The sequence below is a fragment of the Desarmillaria tabescens genome (genome assembly GCF_030435595.1).
Source record: "Desarmillaria tabescens strain CCBAS 213 chromosome Unknown EV420scaffold_20, whole genome shotgun sequence".
In the NCBI taxonomy this organism is placed as follows: Eukaryota; Fungi; Basidiomycota; class Agaricomycetes; order Agaricales; family Physalacriaceae; genus Desarmillaria; species Desarmillaria tabescens.
In genome coordinates, this window is record NW_026848319.1 from 307937 (window position 1) to 325177 (window position 17241).

The 17241-nt window shown below is 48.3% G+C and overlaps 6 protein-coding genes across 6 annotated transcripts; 3 read left to right on the forward strand and 3 right to left on the reverse strand.

Moving 5' to 3' along the window:
• Window positions 1-220: 220 nt before the first annotated feature.
• Window positions 221-4276, forward strand: EV420DRAFT_1643578 (RdRP-domain-containing protein; the record flags this gene model as incomplete). The annotated part of the gene is made up of 6 exons (XM_060477533.1): window positions 221-1942; window positions 2000-2958; window positions 3013-3085; window positions 3139-3258; window positions 3307-3894; window positions 3953-4276. 6 exons carry the CDS (start codon window positions 221-223, stop codon window positions 4274-4276), a joined length of 3786 nt encoding a protein of 1261 aa, XP_060330021.1.
• A 77-nt stretch (window positions 4277-4353) lies between these two features.
• On the reverse strand, window positions 4354-5781 carry EV420DRAFT_1748470 (uncharacterized protein). The gene is made up of 2 exons (XM_060480245.1): window positions 5653-5781; window positions 4354-5601 (listed from the first exon to the last, which is right to left on the reverse strand). Exons 1-2 carry the CDS (start codon window positions 5743-5745, stop codon window positions 4726-4728), a joined length of 969 nt encoding a protein of 322 aa, XP_060330022.1. The 5' UTR covers window positions 5746-5781; the 3' UTR covers window positions 4354-4725.
• A 1517-nt stretch (window positions 5782-7298) lies between these two features.
• On the forward strand, window positions 7299-7568 carry EV420DRAFT_1271151 (uncharacterized protein; the record flags this gene model as incomplete). The annotated part of the gene is made up of 2 exons (XM_060467621.1): window positions 7299-7382; window positions 7437-7568. Coding segments are annotated over 2 exons (216 nt in total), but the record flags the coding sequence as incomplete, so codon positions are not given.
• A 1915-nt stretch (window positions 7569-9483) lies between these two features.
• On the reverse strand, window positions 9484-11729 carry EV420DRAFT_475196 (FAD binding domain-containing protein). The gene is made up of 9 exons (XM_060482284.1): window positions 11633-11729; window positions 11452-11571; window positions 11237-11401; window positions 10869-11177; window positions 10780-10814; window positions 10548-10724; window positions 10445-10500; window positions 10354-10388; window positions 9484-10294 (listed from the first exon to the last, which is right to left on the reverse strand). Exons 1-9 carry the CDS (start codon window positions 11666-11668, stop codon window positions 9536-9538), a joined length of 1692 nt encoding a protein of 563 aa, XP_060330024.1. The 5' UTR covers window positions 11669-11729; the 3' UTR covers window positions 9484-9535.
• Window positions 11730-12190: 461 nt separating this feature from the next.
• EV420DRAFT_1643581 (uncharacterized protein) lies at window positions 12191-13021 on the reverse strand (the record flags this gene model as incomplete). The annotated part of the gene is made up of 4 exons (XM_060477534.1): window positions 12191-12396; window positions 12451-12669; window positions 12717-12883; window positions 12966-13021. 4 exons carry the CDS (start codon window positions 13019-13021, stop codon window positions 12191-12193), a joined length of 648 nt encoding a protein of 215 aa, XP_060330025.1.
• A 1798-nt stretch (window positions 13022-14819) lies between these two features.
• On the forward strand, window positions 14820-16369 carry EV420DRAFT_1309429 (glycoside hydrolase family 16 protein). The gene is made up of 6 exons (XM_060468548.1): window positions 14820-15070; window positions 15121-15351; window positions 15407-15488; window positions 15542-15872; window positions 15923-15983; window positions 16038-16369. The coding sequence occupies exons 1-6, from the start codon at window positions 14875-14877 to the stop codon at window positions 16118-16120; spliced, it is 984 nt and encodes a 327-aa protein (XP_060330026.1). The 5' UTR covers window positions 14820-14874; the 3' UTR covers window positions 16121-16369.
• The last annotated feature ends 872 nt before the right edge of the window (window positions 16370-17241 follow it).

A 17241-nucleotide genomic window follows, 5' to 3' on the forward strand; every position in this document is an offset into this window, starting at 1 on the left:
ATATCAGCTGATGCTGAACTTTTCCGAGGACGGCAAAGAACACACCGCTTCGAGCCGTTATCGATCCTCCGGCGCCTAAGTTGACTATATATGCGGCACCAATGGCGGATGATAATCATGATACGCCTTGGTATACGCATCCCGCATCCCTTCTGTCCTTCAAGGTACTGTCGTCTCGTCTCTTCTGTTAGTCTGCTCATATCAACACTCAGCAGGTGTCATGGAAGTCTTTGTGCGCAATGTTCCCTTCTCGGTATCAGAAGAGGACCTCCGCGTCCATCTAGCGCAGAAAGTCCACATACCGCCAATTCAAAATCCTCATTCTCCGCTGTTGAATTTTGAGGTGGAGCTTTTTCGCAGGGCTGGATCGGCTACTCATCGTGGCATGGGTCTTGTAACCTTTCCCGATGTACGCTCGGCCAATACGTTCTTGCAGCTGTATAGCACCATGACCGTTGGTGGGAGGTCGGTTAACTTCCAGCGATCTACGCGACCAGCCAATGAAGCGCATTTAGCTGCTGTTGCGTCCCGACCGTGGGTTGATCCTGAAGCCTTGCTACAGGAAAGACTGTGGCGCCAAGCCATTGCGAAGCCTTCTTCCTCGATCGCCATCGAGCTTGGACGCATCTGTCGCAAAGGCATCTTCGCAACAGAAATGACTGTCCACGGGCGTGTCATGTGCAACCCTGATCTAAGAAGGCTCAAGATCGATATCGATCCAGCCTCTGATCACCAGAATTCGAACCATGGTTCTGTATTCGATTTGCAAGCCTTTTTATCTTTTGTTTTCGCCTCCTGCACATCGTTCTGGTACCGCTTCTCCAATATCAAGACGCTGGTGTCTTCAGGTAACAGATGTGATGTCTATCTTCAGTCGTCTCTTCCGGCTACCATACAGGTAGAGACAGAGAGTGGCGTTCTCCGTGCTTCAACAGAGCGTTCCTCTACGCTCCGTAGTGATGGCCATCTCATGCCATTTATTTCCCAAGGGTTATGTTTCCGTTTCGACACGCCAGCCCACGCATCCGACTTTCTCTCTCATTGCAAACACATGCATTTGCCTTCTTCCATTCATCGTCCTATCACTCGAATCGAACGAGGACAAGAATACAGTAACAGCAAGTTTCAGGCTTTACACGTTGAACTACGGTCTCTGTCCTTCCCCCTTGCATTTGAGGTTGAAAAGGCGTACTGGGCAGGGCTTCTGGAGGCTTCAGAGCTGTTGGGCCTTTCTAGTGCATTGCATGAGTTGGAAGCACATCACGACAATCTCACCGCGTCTTCCGCCTTCCGCCAATTCACTTCTGTGCTGAATGTTCCCAGTCTCCGGGATGCCGTGCCGACTCGACCAGCAGTAAATGCGGCACTGCATGGACCTACATCATCGCAGACGTCGAATTCAGCCCCGTCACAGTCAGGGTCGAAATCGAGTCGGAAACGTCGAAATCGCAGGACTCGCAAGCGGCAGCTCGCTGCAACTGCGTCAGCCAGAGCAGAACAGGATCTTCCTGGTCTACTACGTGAAGCAGTCGAGACCTACATAGCCGAAGCGAGGATGCCAAAGCGGCGCTTTGCCCCATCACCCGCTGTATACCAATCGTATCATCTCGTAATCACGCCTACAACTCAAATTTTGGAGGGCCCGCTTCCGGATCAGTCCAACAGTGTTTTACGACGCTATGAAAAGAATGATGCATTTCTTCGGGTATCATTCCAGGACGAGGACAAGGGAAAGCCTCGCCGTGAACCGCCTCTCTCAATAGATCAGCTCTTAGTGAAACGGTACCGTCTCGTCCTTACTGGTGGAGTGGTAGTTGCAGGCCGGAAGTTTGACTTTCTTGGTTATTCCATGAGCGGACTGAAGGAATATTCTTTCATGTTCGTGAGGCCATTCAAGTTCCGTGGTAAGCGTATTGACGCAGATATCATTCGCGGGGAGCTGGTGAGCATCATATGATTCTAGCATCTTGACTACTTTTTACTGACTCGCCTTGCATAGGGTGATTTCACTAAGGCCGCTTATCGTCCTGCCTTACTTGGTGCTCGCTGGGGTCAGATGTTTTCTAATTCAATCCCTTCCGTCGAAATTTCCCCCGGGATGATCACAAATATTCCAGACCGAACTGCCGGCTCTGGTAGCCCCGACGCAAATCAAGTCTTCACAGACGGCTGTTCAACGATCTCACACGACCTCCTGACAATTGTGAAGGAAAAGGTCGTGCGACGCGCCATATTTGCCCCTTCAGCGTTGCAGTTTCGGCTCGGTGGAGCAAAAGGCGTCTTACTTTTGGATCCCACCTTGACAGGCGAGAAGTTGACCATTCGTCCGTCACAGACGAAATTTGCCTCCGAAAGTATGCGGGGCTTGGACATAACAACTACATCTGCAAAACCTATCCTCTGTTATCTTAACCGGCCTATGATTGCCCTCCTGGAGCACCACAAAGTTCCACTCAAGAGTTTTAAGGACCTGCAGGACCGAGCTATCTATGAAGTACGTCAGACCAAGAAATCCTTGGACGCTGCCGCTACCACATTTACCCACCATGGTCTTGGCGCCTCCTTCCACTTAGATTCTCTCTTCCGTAATATGGCAAGGATATTACAGGTGGAATTATCTGACGATATTGACTCGGGATCGGGGGTACACTACGGCTTACTGAAGACAGTCATCGCATATGGTGCTACCCATATCTTGAGGGAGATCAAGCATCGTGGACGGATCCGCATACCTGGGTCGTACACTCTAATCGGCGTATCGGACGAATGGGACTGCCTCGAGGAAGGCCAAGTGTATGCCACTATATTTGATCCACGCACAAACGAACGTATAGCCGTTGAAGGTCGCGTTCTTGTCACACGTAGCCCTCAAATTCATCCTGGAGACGTTCAGTTTGCTACGGCAGTGCGAAGGCCGGAATTGAGTCATTTGACGAACGTGATCGTCTTTTCATGCAGGTGTGTAGCTTTAATGTCATACATCAATTCCGCGTCTCATAGTGCTGTAATCAGAGGAAGTAGAAGTTTACCGTCTTGCCTTGGAGGAGGTGATCTCGACGGTGATATATATAATATCATTCTAGATGTAAGTCGAAGGCGCTACTGTTATGTATGATGGCGTTCTCACTCTGCATTCAGGAAACTCTACACCCACCCAAAGAATTCACAGCGAAACCTGGCACATACAAACCACTGCCTCCTGATATCAGAAGCAATATCTGTGGTAAAGCGGAAGTCGCAGAGTTTGTTATCAACTACGTGAGCTTGTTTCTTCAGACGACGAGCAGTACTCAACTTTGTCATTAGATCAAATCTGATCTCCTGGGATATATTTCGACGCTCCACTTGAGAATTTCCGACCTCAAAGGTGTTGATTGTGATGAGTGCCTGCTTCTAGCGGAGAAGGCTTCACATGCTGTCGACTTCCCCAAGGTCGGAACTCCTGTCAAATTTTCAGACCTTCCCCAACCCACAGACCCGCATCGACGACCTGATTACCTGTCCGGTGAGGGAGTCAACCCCGGCGATGGACCAGGGTATTACCCTAGCAATAAGATCCTCGGTATCCTCTATCGCAGCGTACCTGTGGATGAGTACCATCCGCGTAAAGATGAAGCAGAACTCGTCGATCACGACTTGCTAGATGGTTTACTGCAACCACATCTTCGTGTGGCGTACGACTTGAGCATGGATCCCGACGAAGATGATCTCGGAGAAATGCGTCATATTTTGGACGAATATTGCCAGCAGTTGTTGGTGATAGCCAAAGCGCATACCATCTCCAAAGTGTCGACAGAACATCTTTCTGAAGCTGAACTTGTCTGTGGGTGTATCATGGAACGTTACACCGATCACAAGAAGCGCAGAGAGACGACGGCGTCCATGAACCTTCAGGTGAGTATGCTTCTCTGGTCCTGTAGTTCGTCAGAGGTTGAAATATTGTCTGCTATAGACGCATGAGCTAACACGGGCGATACGGCAAGAATTTCTTCCTCCCCGAGAAGACGACGAGGATGAAGAATTTGAGGAGGATGACTATGACGATGACGATGATTTTTTGGATGTTATCTCAAACTATGAGCTCGAACGGGACATTCAGCGGCTTTGTATGAAATTCAATCGTGCTCGGGCGGGTTGGGTGGTAGCCCAAGAGGCATTGGCTGATGCGCGGGAGGAGGGCGCACAATCGTTCGGACCCCAAAGTTTTGGTGTTATAGCTTTGGGGGTCATGTTAGATGTATTGAAGGAGCTGAGGAAGCCACGTACTCGGTATTAACTGTGCCCATTATATATGTCATACGTTGTATTATAATTCGAATATTCCAATGGCCTTTCTTTTTCATAGGCAGATGCAAAGTAAAGGAAAGCCAGTGCGGAAAGATCTCGAGGAGGTCTGAAAACGTGTCTTTGTCAACCAAGTTCCATAACCGAGTCCATTCCGCGACATGGAGTGAGGAACGTCTACGCAGCTGGACGCTAGACGTCAGCAACCACGGTGATTCATGGTCATGCGGCAAAATAGCGTTAAATCCCACAATCTTGTTGCCAGTTGGCCAGTCCTTCTCGTTTCTTGATCGTGTAGAAGAAATTAATCTGGTGTCCAAGTTCAGGCGAAATTCCAAGTGTTCACTACAATCCAATACCCAAGTAAACAAGAAGTATCCACGAAGTGCTAATGCCGTGCTCAACTGCTCTCTCGCCTCTAGGTTGAAGCTATAACGTTTCCTAATCCCAGGATTTTACTGGCACTAGCGTAGGTCTACGATACTCTCTGGCGTCTGAGCCATAATTGCTCGCGGTCATTCTACCATCATCCCTGAGATTTCGGGACGATCGCCAAAACTCAGGACATGATGAAAGAGATTTGCCTTTCCCGGATGGTATGAGCGATCCTTCGTGGACGAGATCGGGTGCTGCATAGGAACGCGACCTGGCCTTCTTCCTCTTCTTTGATTGCCTAGACTCCTTATCTGTCTCCTCATCTATTTCTCGCTTACGACTCTCAGATTTTGGGATGGATGAATCGTCCTTCCTCGAACCAGTTATCGTGCCAGCTTGTTTTGTACCAGAAACCTTCCTGACGCTGTCCACCTTCGAAGACCAAGAGTCAGAACTCTGAAGAGACCCGTTTCCATAGCTTTCCAAATTTGCGTCGTCTATAGCCCATATACCATGAGCCTCATTTCGGAAACATTGATAGCTGCTTAGCGTGTGTCGGATGGTGTTCTTCCAGGACGTTGTCGTCGAACTGAAGAAGGGATATACTGTTATAATCCAGTCATATATTTCTGAGAGGCTGAGACGACGATCCGGAGAAGATAGAATGGCTTGTTTTATGATAGCCACATATGGAATATCGGGTTTTTCGCGAGAGGGTACAGAGTCCGACAGAGGTGTGATAGACTCTTTGTTGCGATCTTCAGGACCAGGTATAGGAGCAGTGATACCGAAAGAAATGTTCCCGATAGCACATGATTCGTCATTTGGGTGCAGACTGGAATGGTGAGAAGGGCGACTCTCGAGACAAGGACCATATTTCGAAGGAGGATTGTTCATTCCAGCATAGACATCGACCTTGTCTGGAGACCCTTCTAAGTCTTTCTGTAAATACAATTTCAGCCATAGTTGAGACTCTATACCCTCCTAACTGACCTTGGTATTTTCCACACCTGGCAAGTGGACTCTCTTACTAAGGATCTGATGCAAGGTGGTCGAGAAACCTTGACGAGCCAAAATGAGGTCCATCGTATCACTGAAAGAAGGGCGTTACGCGTATTAAGGTCGAGAATAGAATTCGACGGTGGTGACGAAGAAGGCAAGTATCCAACGTGTGTGCATCACGTGGGCGTGCTCTAGAATCGGGCCGGAGTGCCGAACCCCCTGCGACCGGTCCGAACGATCTTAGCCGGTTACCAACACATGTTTGTCTACATCGACCTTCGGCTTCATGACTGGAAAAGCTCTGGATGACTTTGAACTCATAGATACCAACCAAGAAAAATCTGCTACGCGGCGACATTGTAGTTCTGGCTGAAGTAGCGGGATTTCTTCTCTGTATTTCTCAGAAGTGCCAATCATCGGACTGATGCCAAGCAAAACCTGATGTTTCTCTAGTTAAAGTCTCCTTTCCTTTCCTTTGAATCGCCAACAACGTGCTGCCACACGAGCTCCTACCGACACAGACTCTAGAGGATACTACATCGCTGGTGGCCACTGTGGCACTTTCAACTCAGATGTTCTTTGAACAAAAGATCTCAGCGTGCGCACTCGTGCACTCATAGATCCTCCTAGATTGAACTGAGGTCGCCCGCTACATTGTGATGGACTGCGCCAAATGCTCTTCGTGAGCACACGCATTACATAACATCACGGTGCGCACTCCGATCGTATGCTGGATGGGCGGTAATGTCCTTCGAAAGAATCATGCGACCAGCGCGTACAAAGCCCGAAAGGACTCTAATGCTACATCCCATACCGCCTGCCAAGGGAAAGGAAATCAACCAACGGAGTCTTCGACGTGCTCGGGGTCTCTCGATATCAGACGATATGAGGGAGGGCACTTGATACGTTCGTTTTTGGGAGGTACAGTTCCTTTGGGATTCTATAAATACGGCACTGAGTAAAAATCTATGTCAACAATATAATTCCCCTTGTGCCAACTCTGTTGAAGACGATTCAGGCCCCAGGGTGGTTGGTCAGCTTGATGAACAGGCCTTACTGTACAGTTGTACCAAGAAGGACGGCGACAGTACCATCTGCATTCAGTTATCGGCTGGTAACTCTTGTTTTGCATGCGTAGCTTAACCAATCATTGATCTATCATTCACAGGGGAAAACCCTAGTGAGGATCCGTGTTTACCTGCAATGTGAGCGGAAATCTATGTCTGCCGGACAATGCGTTCTCAGGATCCAGAATGTATTACCATCTGCCAGTGGCATTCCGTAAGGCGTATCCTGTCCAACAACTCTTCATCACCGCTGCTCGGTATTTCTAACCAAGGTGACGATACTGCGCGAAAGATCAAAGAGAAACGGGCGACCTACTTGCCGGTAGTTGGGACGGATTATTTTGCCGATCACTTGGCATGGCAAGGACTTTATCAGTACTGAGAGACCGTACCAAGGTTCCCGAACCGATGACTAGACCGGTTTCTGTTATGGGAACCGCCCTTCCAGGTCCATAACCTCTGTTATGAGACCAGACCCGGACGTCGTCGTACGGTTATCGGTTAAGCCTCACTTCCGTGCGCAGCGGTTCTTATTCATTTCTCACTCTCGACAGTTAATGAATACGCTGGTTCCCCATTGCTGTATTCGATCATTGTCATGAAACCCACCTCATCCCTGATATTTTGGAACAGGCTTACGGTAAACATTTCACGGTCTCTTGGCATGTACTCCCTCTAACTCATCATTGTGGTAGCATCACAAGGTAGACTAACTGCTGCCCTTCCGCCACATTCTCTGATCGTAAACAGGAAGTCCACCGCGGTTCTGAATATGCACCACACATTCTGACCGATCACGGTCTGTATGTCACCGCAAGGGTGGGTCATTCATCACAATAGAATGCACACTTAAAATCAGTGATCACGTCTGGAACCCAGAATGATCATCTTATGATCAGCTATCGCTATCTTTAAGCCCAGCAAGGCACATTATCATGGATTCTATGATTTATCGCTTTCCCCCATGACTTCAACACCTGCCCGCGCTTTGTAAGGACTTGGATCGTAGTATCTTCATTGTCACTCAGAAAAGTAAGGTGACATGATTGGTGTTCTCTTAAGTATCTCTCACTTGGCGGAATGACGCTCCATCGGGAAACTGGCACCTCTTCAAACTGCATCCTGACTTTGTCAAGAGGCTAACGACACATGGTCTTCTCTCGCTAAACAATCAAATAACGGTATCCTCCAGTCTTTATCGATAGCGCGGAAATTCATCTGAGGAACGGCGGCCCCGTCCATGAAATGATTCTCTTCGCCGTCACGGATCATTGCGGTGTCGTAGTGGTCGATCGAGGCAAAGACATATGCATCGGGACGGAGGCGCTCTGTGATCGAAGCGCATATACTTCCCCGCGCATATGGTTTCCCTCCACGGTGGTCCGGTAGCAGTCGGCAGCGTTGGCCCATCTTTCACTTCGGTTCCGAGATACTTTATAATTCATTTCCAGCCCTGGCTAGAGAGTCCCTTGGGCCTGAATCATATTACATTGGAAGCTTCTACGAATAATGATGGGTGCGTCCCTGATGTATTATTGTCCGGTCCATCTTCCATGCTTGGTGGTTACGAAGCGTTCGTGCGGTAGACGGGTTGCACTGAAGCTCTAGAGATGATTTTTGAGTGACCTGGAGCTCGTCTTCCTTACGATATCTAGGCCCGAGTCGCCCTGCGAAGGTCGGCTTACAACAGTGGCGCAACCCCCGCGATAGCGTCCCCAATCACGCGAGAATTTTTGTTGGACTTAGGTATCAGCTTCCTCAGTAGCTGCGCGCACAGGCTACAAGCCGGCGCAGTAATCAAGGAAAACACCTCCGTCCATGCCAAAATTTCGTTTACCTCTTCAATCCGCATTAGTCCTCGCGTTGCGGTTTTACAAAGGCGGGCTTTGGGTAATGGCCCCGGTGAATTAGGTCAATACCTTAGACAAGTCGTTGAAGTCTGTCACATCCATTTTAGTAGCTGCTCTCTTCGGTCGACCAGTAACTGACATTTGATACAGGGAAAATTGCTATTAGTCATCCATGTTCACAATTGCACAATGCGGATAAGTATAATGGTTCCTTTAATTCAGTTGAAGACTGAAGTGGAAAGCACCACCAGGATCCCGTATAGTATGATCTTCATTGGTGCCTTGAGGGCTCATCTTAGAACCGAAGAAATAGCTCTCACCGATGTCAGCGTTATTCTAATACCAATATGCACCTTCTTTAGTCGACGTCGACGGGAGTCTCGAAGGGCATAAGTTCGTTACATTCTTGTACACGTAAACTTATGTATTTATCTGCAGTCTTCCCCATAGGCGTACTTGGACCCTTAGGGATGACCACTGTGATTGATAGTCACTATACGTTGGATAAAGGAACGTTCTGATGCTGCTCGGATGAGTGGCATGTCCACATGTCCTAGTCAATCAATTGCTCATAGGTCCCCATGATAACAGACGGCGCTTGATGCTGCTATGTCCAGGATTTGAGGACTCTCGCCTTAGTTTTTGTCGATATGGAATTGCTACTTGGCGCGGGTAACGAAGGCAACCTAGTAGCCACTTCAGTCGGCTCTCAGCTTGATCTCGAGGGCAAAGTCATTGAGTTTAACCATTACGAGCTGTGCGAACAAGGGCTTTACACCTTCGACTGCCAATGGGGTGAAATCACTGTGATATGCTACAACAGTACTGAGTACGGCTACAAAAGTAACGCCTAAGCGACCCCGGGCTCATTATGATAAGTAGGAGAATTACATTGATTAAGGTATATTAATTAGCGTAGTGGTATGAGGGACCTCATCAAAGACAGCAATAGGGACATCAATTCGAACCGAATATTCCACGAAAGTATTGCCTTAGGCCATTGTTATCCTGCACAATTGCCCCAATGAAGCCGTCCGGCCTTACCACAACGGCGCAACATCCTTCGGTCAAGGAATACGCATCATATGCATGCCCTCGGGTATCCTCGACCGTGTAATCCGCGCAGAAGGGACCACATTCCACATGCCGTCCAAAGTCAGCGCGGACGATTTGAACAGTCCGAATGAGTCCCTTCGGGCATGACGATGAGATACCTTTTAGTATTGTAGAACATCGGTGAAGGTCCCGCGCAAACACCAATATTGTATGATGTGAGGCACCGAATAGCTCGAAAAGCCTCTTCGTTGTCGTAGGTCTGTCTTCTTCTAAGGTCAAGTTTAGCAGACCCGGTGCATCAGGGGCACGGTCTCCGGCACGTAACTGGGCGCCAAGGTCCTCTCCGTATGAGTCAGGGAAGTCATCCTCATCATCAGAGTAATCATCCTCGTCGTCCGACTGCTCGTCAACTACTATGGAACTCCACCGGTAGTTCACTCCAAGCTGGAGGAGGCTGCCCCCGCGACGCCACGCGGAGGGCTTTTCTTTTTTTATGAATGTTTGCTTCAGTAGAACGGTCGTCTGGTTGAGCATTTCGGCGATAACGGGAAGGCGCTCTTCGGTGTATGTTCGGAGGAGTGAAGGGGATGCCAGGCCTCGTTGCACTAATGCGAGCTTCCAGGCGAGGTTAAACGAGTCCTGGATTCCTGTGTTCATGCCCTGTATGTCCGAATCAAAGTCAGGGTGTTTCCCTGATTTCTACGCGGAATTCGACGCACCTGGCCTCCGGTGAAGCTATGCACATGTGCAGAGTCTAAAAACAATTAGATGGTTGCACGAGGATTGCGAAAAGATAACAGCCACGCTCACCTCCAGCTAAGAAGACCCTCCCTTCCCCGAAACTGTCGACCATCCGAATATTGGGTCTGATTCGTCAGCGACTAGTCAATACTTTGTTAAAGGTTAAGCATACCGGTAATTTGAGACCCAATTTATTTTGCCCCATTTCACAGAGTCGCCTGCTCCCGTACATTGGTTAAATGTCTCTCGAAGACCATCCAAGTCATGGGACATTGAAGCGTTATCAATGTTCTTGCCAGTCAAGATGAAATTGAATAACGAGGGAGTTTCCGTGGGTCGGAGACTGATTCTATGCGGGTTACTTGAATAAGGAACATTCGACGGACCGAGATTTGTGGACTTACAGTGTGCTCCCGGCATCACCCCACATATGCCAAAACTGAGTATCTAATTAGAACGTGGGGTTCGGTCAGAATGGGAACCATAGACGCACCTCTTGTTCCAGCCCTTCGACAAAAATATCTCCCACCACTATCTTATCAATGTTGCTGGTTTCCCCAAGGAAGGACAGACCCAACATTTTCCGCACAACTCCCCGTGCACCATCGGCTCCAAGTAACCATGAAAACGTAAGATCTTGCTCCGTACCATCGAGCGTTCTTAGTTTTGCGTTGACATGGTCTTTTTCCTGCGAGAACGAGAGAAGTTCCGTGCCTAGCTCAACGGGGCAATGATACTTTTCCTCCAGCTCTCTCCGAAGTATAGTTTCTAGATGGTCTTGCCCGAGGCACAGTATGTTAAGCTGCCAAGACGCGGAGAATAAGTTCCGCATTGAACGAAGTTGCATGAGGCGCCACCTACGTATGGGAACGCGGCTGTTGGTTCCATGTATGGTGCTATTTCAAAAGTCCCCGAGCATTCCAAGCCTTTATGTAGGTCGTATGTTTTTACTGGTGGGGTAACGAAACCAATGTCGAGAATGGGCTTCGATAGCCCGAGGAGCTCAAACAACTCCATAGACCGCGGCTGAAAAATTTCGTCAAGTATGGAACGCGTGAGGATGAGATACGACTCACCATGATTCCTGCTCCCCGTTGACCAGCACGTATTTCTGGATTTCTGTCGATTATGCGGACCGACACGCCATTTTGGATGAGTGAGAGGGCAAGCACGAGACCAGAGGGTCCAGCACCAACCTTGGTTGCGAGACACGCATGAGCGCCAGACCACAGCGAGAGAACAAGAAGAGAGACATACCACGAGTACTTCTGGGTGCTTGGTGTCCACTGGCATACTGTGGCGAAATGCGGAGAGGAAGTGGGTGGGCTGGGGTTGATCATCCGCGTTTTATATAGCAAAGGCTAAAACAGAATGTGCAAATGTATATTACCGTCCTGCGGCACGGAGACAATTCAATTTCTAGGGACCGGAAGATCATGTTTCTGATGCAAGCTCTGGACCCTGTTCGACGGTCTAGACAACCGGAGAGGATGCTTATTGGCCCCTCAATCTACCGTGTCCAGGGTAAAGAAAGGCACACCCAATCGGATCCCAAGGAAAACCCAAACGGCCCAACTGAGTCATGCAGTGATGCAGACTTAGAGACAATGGGGATGGTTGACTGTTCACTTACACAAGTCACCGTCCGTCTCCAGGGTTTCGTCAGTGTTTCCTACAAAAGGGGAAGTCAACAGTATATTCGTTTACAGCATTCTCAAAGACTACATGAACAAGTCACGTCGCCAAAGAGATCATCGGTAGATGCTGATTCCTGAATTCAAAGGATATCATCACACCACACTTGCTATGCCTACTTCAACTGTCAATCATCTCCACGTCCGTAAGATTCGGTTCCACTGATTCAACCATGCTGTGATGCTTCCCAGGCCTCGAGATAACAATGGAGCCTGGATTAGCGCTTGAGATACGAATGAATCGCAGTAGTTGAATGAAGGCAACTTCCTTCTGATCCCATCGTCGAAACAGATCCACGGTGGGTCGGTGGGTTAAATCAATTACCTCTGTATCCCCACGTAAGCTGGATGAAGAAGGAAATATAGACAATATGCACATACCGAACCCAGTGCGATACTCCTCCGATTCCCGCAGTTTTATCTCCTCCAATTTGACTTCTTTCACACTCTTTGGTCTGCCTTTTCTCCGTGAAGCCTTTTCCTCCTCCAACTCGGCATCGTGTCTTGTCAACCATACGTCCCGCAAGAGACCGTGAAGCTCTTCGAGCGTCAGAACGCCTTCTTCAGGAAGTGAGTGGTAGAAAAGCCCATAGAAGTCAGCTAGAATCACGGTCAGTAATGTCCAAGTCACAGATATGAATACGGACCAAGGAAATGGTGTTTTTTGCCTCGATTGGACGCTTGGCCACCAAGTTTGCCCTTTCGAAGTGCTTTGCGAGCTAGCTGGCCAGCTTTTCGGGATTGCGGATGGTGTATTTTTCCTTCTTCGTCTTTTCGGCTGCTGCCTTGCCTGCTTTTGAAGGAGCCATGACGACTGCAGATGGTGGTACAGAACGAATTTTCAATTATTACGTAATTGGCTCTGTGGCGTTGAGTTCTATCTTTGGATGTCGAACTCGTTTTTCAAGGGTCGAATTTTGAAGAGATGATGTTTTGTAGGGTAAAAGTTCATGGTTGGTTCTAATGTGCAACCGTCTCTGTTTTTCAAATATGATGCACAAGAGGGCACAAGGCTGCACAAGGTCGACAATCTTTTTGCGTTAATTTTCTTGCACCGGCGCAATAACTATGGGGCGGATGTTTGAGTGAAACCATACGATTTTTTATGATTTGTTGTACCTTGCATATGGATAATTAAGTAGAGATGTGCCGGACTTCAGCTTCATGTTTGACACTATGTAGTACTCAACCCTTTAGTTTACGCGTCTGTCCTTTCACCCATGGAAATACGCGTCGTGTTACGCCAATGTTACGCGTCCCGACCCCTCAAACACCGTACGCGTGGTATGTCAGTATGTATCATAGCTATCTTGCTGGACACATGACTCAAGGGAACAGCGGTGCCTATCCTTGACAAGTCGGACCTTAGCGATGGAATATGCGAAGTTACCGGTCGGCTTAAAAGTACCAAGCGACGGCAAATTTTGGACACCCAAATTCTATACCAGGCCAAGGAGATCGGCAATTTCATTTAGGCTGGCTAACATAGCCGCTGTTGAAAACTCTGGAGTTACCGCTGCGCGAAAACTTAAAGTTATGTTTCTACCGAAAAACATGGGGTCACCGTTATGGAGAAGGCAAGATCCGGAGGAGTTGAAATGAGCGGTTTCGGACAAAAGAACTTCAAAGAAACTTTTTCACTTATATAGCAGGCAGCAATGACTGAACCTTAGTTCATCACTGAAATATTTTGCCTGGAGCATGGAGGAGACGAGTGCATATGGCTGCGTTTGGGTGGGCTCAGGGCTGGTTCGGCTGCTGCACGGTTAGTTCCGCAATTTGTAGTCGAATTTCCAACTCGGCGGCGATGATCCCATTTCGCGACCCTCAAGGCGGGTGACCAAGTTTAGGAAGACGGCACCGACCACCTTCGGATTTACCCGTGCAATCGCTCGAGAGCATTGTCCGGGAGATTCCGCTTGAACTTGTTATTTTCAGCCTTGACCCACATGCTACAAATCTGAAACGTTTGCACCGAGGCTGCTTACTCTGCATTCCGAGTGCTCTGACTGAGTCTCGTCTCCTACAGTGGATCCATTCATGAATGGCTTCGGACTATTGTATGGTGCCAGGTCGTCGATTCTTGCTTCGTCGCTTTCTAGGTCCTCTGCGCTTTCTGTGATCGGTATCATGAATGGCACGGTCACACGCTAGCTCATCTGAATTGCTAAGGACTAGATTACAGAATTCAGCTCGAACTGGTTAATAGGACTGAGCATCAGGGCCTGAGATGTCGTGGGCCTAATATTCCAGTATATATGCCCTTCCTGGAAACTGCCAATTCTCACTGGCCGAAAAGTGAGGACGGCAATCGGAATAAAGATGGGATTTTGATCCCGACTTTTGTCTACAGAAAGGTACGTCGGGATTCCTCCAATCGTACCGCCGACGTATTGCTCTGTGCTTAAGATGCCCGAACGTAATACATTCTGTTACCCGCGTATTCTCGCCAGTTTTCGCGAAACATCTGCTCACCAGGAGCCTATAGAACTTATTCGACAAAATTGTATACCTTTCGTGGTGGCATAAAAAAATAAGCGAGTCGTATTATCGGCCAAACCTTTTTCCAGCAATGATTGGATTCGGTGCCTTCAGAAGTCGTTGGTACGCATTTCATATAATTTTCTTTTGCATCTTTCCTGATTGCCTCGGTGCCAAAGATTCCTGATTCGCAGAAGTCGAAGTACGGATCGACAAGAAAGGAAATGAAGAGAAGCCAATAAGGATCCCAAATCGGGAACAGGCTGGGACCGCTTTGGCCGTCCACCTTTGCTCGTCACTGTCGCTACCCTCTCTATCCTAGACATGTTTTCTCTATTTCTTCTCGCTCTTTTCATGACCATTTCTATCGTGATTGCTGAGCCGACATTCTACTTGACACAAGTTGTCCGAGGCAACGATTTCTTCGATGCATTCAAATGGGAGACCTTCGATGACCCAACCCACGGACGCGTTAATTATGTCGACCAAGACACAGCAAAGGCTAACAATCTTTCCTACGGTAACGCCTTTTCTTCCATGCGTTGGGCGGGCATTTAAACACGACCACAGCATCACCCGACAACTCAACGTTTGTCATGCGCGCCGACTCATCTACAGTTGTTCCATCATATGCAAGAGGCAGAGATAGTGTCCGGATATCTTCCTGGGCCTCACATGCCCAGTCGCTTATGATTTTGGACCTCCAGCACATGCCAGTAGGATGCGGTACTTGGCCCGCCTTTTGGACTTTGAGCAAGGATGGACCATGGCCTCAAGGAGGAGAAATCGATATCATTGAAGGTGTGCACCAGTCAGGACTCGCCAGAACTTTGTTGGTGATTAGTGTCTCATCTAGGCGTTAATATGAACTGTGACAACCTCGCCTCTCTCCACACAACTGAAGACTGTACCATGCCGGACACGCGTGCTCAACGAGGGTACGTCCTCTTTGTTTCATTGTTTCTATTGCTTAGTAAGGGCGTTTGGAAAGGTATACCGTCTCCAGCGACTGTAACGCAGCCGTCAATAGCAATCAAGGCTGTGGGACTTCATTCACCCAACCTTTTTCATACGGAACCGGGTTCAACCAGATTGGTGGAGGGTATTTTGCTATGTCCAAAGACGACATTAACGGTGTCCGTGTGTGGTTTTGGCCTAGAAACAGCAGCTCTATACCGGCAGAAGTAATCCAACCATCGAATTTTGTTCAAATCCGGACGGATAATTGGGGAAGTCCAGACGCGTCATTTCCTGTCGATAGATGCGGATACGACGCTCACTTTCTTGGTGAACATATTACTGTCTTTGATATCACATTTTGCGTAAGCAATCAGTTTCTTCTGGAGACTTCTGACGCGATCCTGCGTGATAGGGCGACTGGGCAGGCTCCGCTTTCGCTACCTCAGGTTGCGGTCCAAGTACCTGTGAACAGTGTAAGCCACCAATGTCTCCTTTCCTTCTGCGTTAAACTAGTCATCAATTTGCAGACGTGGAGAGCACACCTGCTGCCTTTTCCGAGGCTTACTGGGAGATAAACACTTTATATATATATGACCGCTGCAATGACTGAAGCACGTCATACTTCTCGACTTCAGTTCTAGTACCATCTTATTTTGTCATTCGTTTTCAATCGAACTTGGGACTAAACGGACAAACGAACTTGTGGATATTACTTGCTCAAGGCAAATACTGACGCGCATATACTGGGGCACTATATACTGTATTATTGCCAGCTTGAATCGTTTGTGGATCCCTTACTTGTTCCTAGATTCTCTTGCTATGGGCGGCATTACTCTTTAATACTGCGCTGATATCTGGGATCCTACAGCTCTTGGGAGTATCTGACACAGATCTCATTTTGCTTGGCTTGAAAATTCAACAATGGCTACTGCATAACATTCAGGGTACTCCGTCTTATCAATCATAGCCGTGATAGCGTCGCTATTTATAGTATTCTTCGAGAACACTCGGGCAGGGCGGAGTATGGCCCACTTACTTCGATTGACGCGGCTTGCGTACTGACATACGAATTCTCTCTCAAGCCTGTGCCTGGAGGAATGAGCCTTTACTCTATTTGCCGCTCCGTCACAGGAACTGCGATGAAGACTTGTGAAATCACTCTGTCGATGGGATTAGTATCATACTGCCCTTATAATCGGGGATGGGTTATGTTTGTCGCGCTACGTTTTTTCTCGATGTTATTACTGGGGCGAGTTTTCCATCGGAACTTGAGTATCTTGAACGAACACTCTTTCATCGATTCAGGTACATATCTGCATCGCGTTCGTACCTTTCCAATTTCCCAACGCCTCTGTACCTGGTTCGCCGTTTTGATTCGGAAAGTGGTACGTTCAGTTTTTATGGTTCACGTTTCACCTGATTTTTCTTCCTTCTGGCCCGGGTATTAGTGCAGGAATAACGGAGAGAAATCCCGGATGGACTAGCAGATCATTCTGTGATTAGCATTGTTTCCGTCCACATGTAATTCCTCGTTGCTGTGGTATGCATAAGCATTAACTTTCGAAATCTCTCACCTGAGCGGGCCGGCACCGACGCCTAAATTAGAGGAGGGTATCGTCACAGCTGATAAGTCAGCGTACAGATACCGCTCCTGGATACGAGGTCTACGGTGACAATCTATGCAAAAGAGGACTAGCGTCTATGGGCGGCGCGTAATTTTTGTCTACGGCC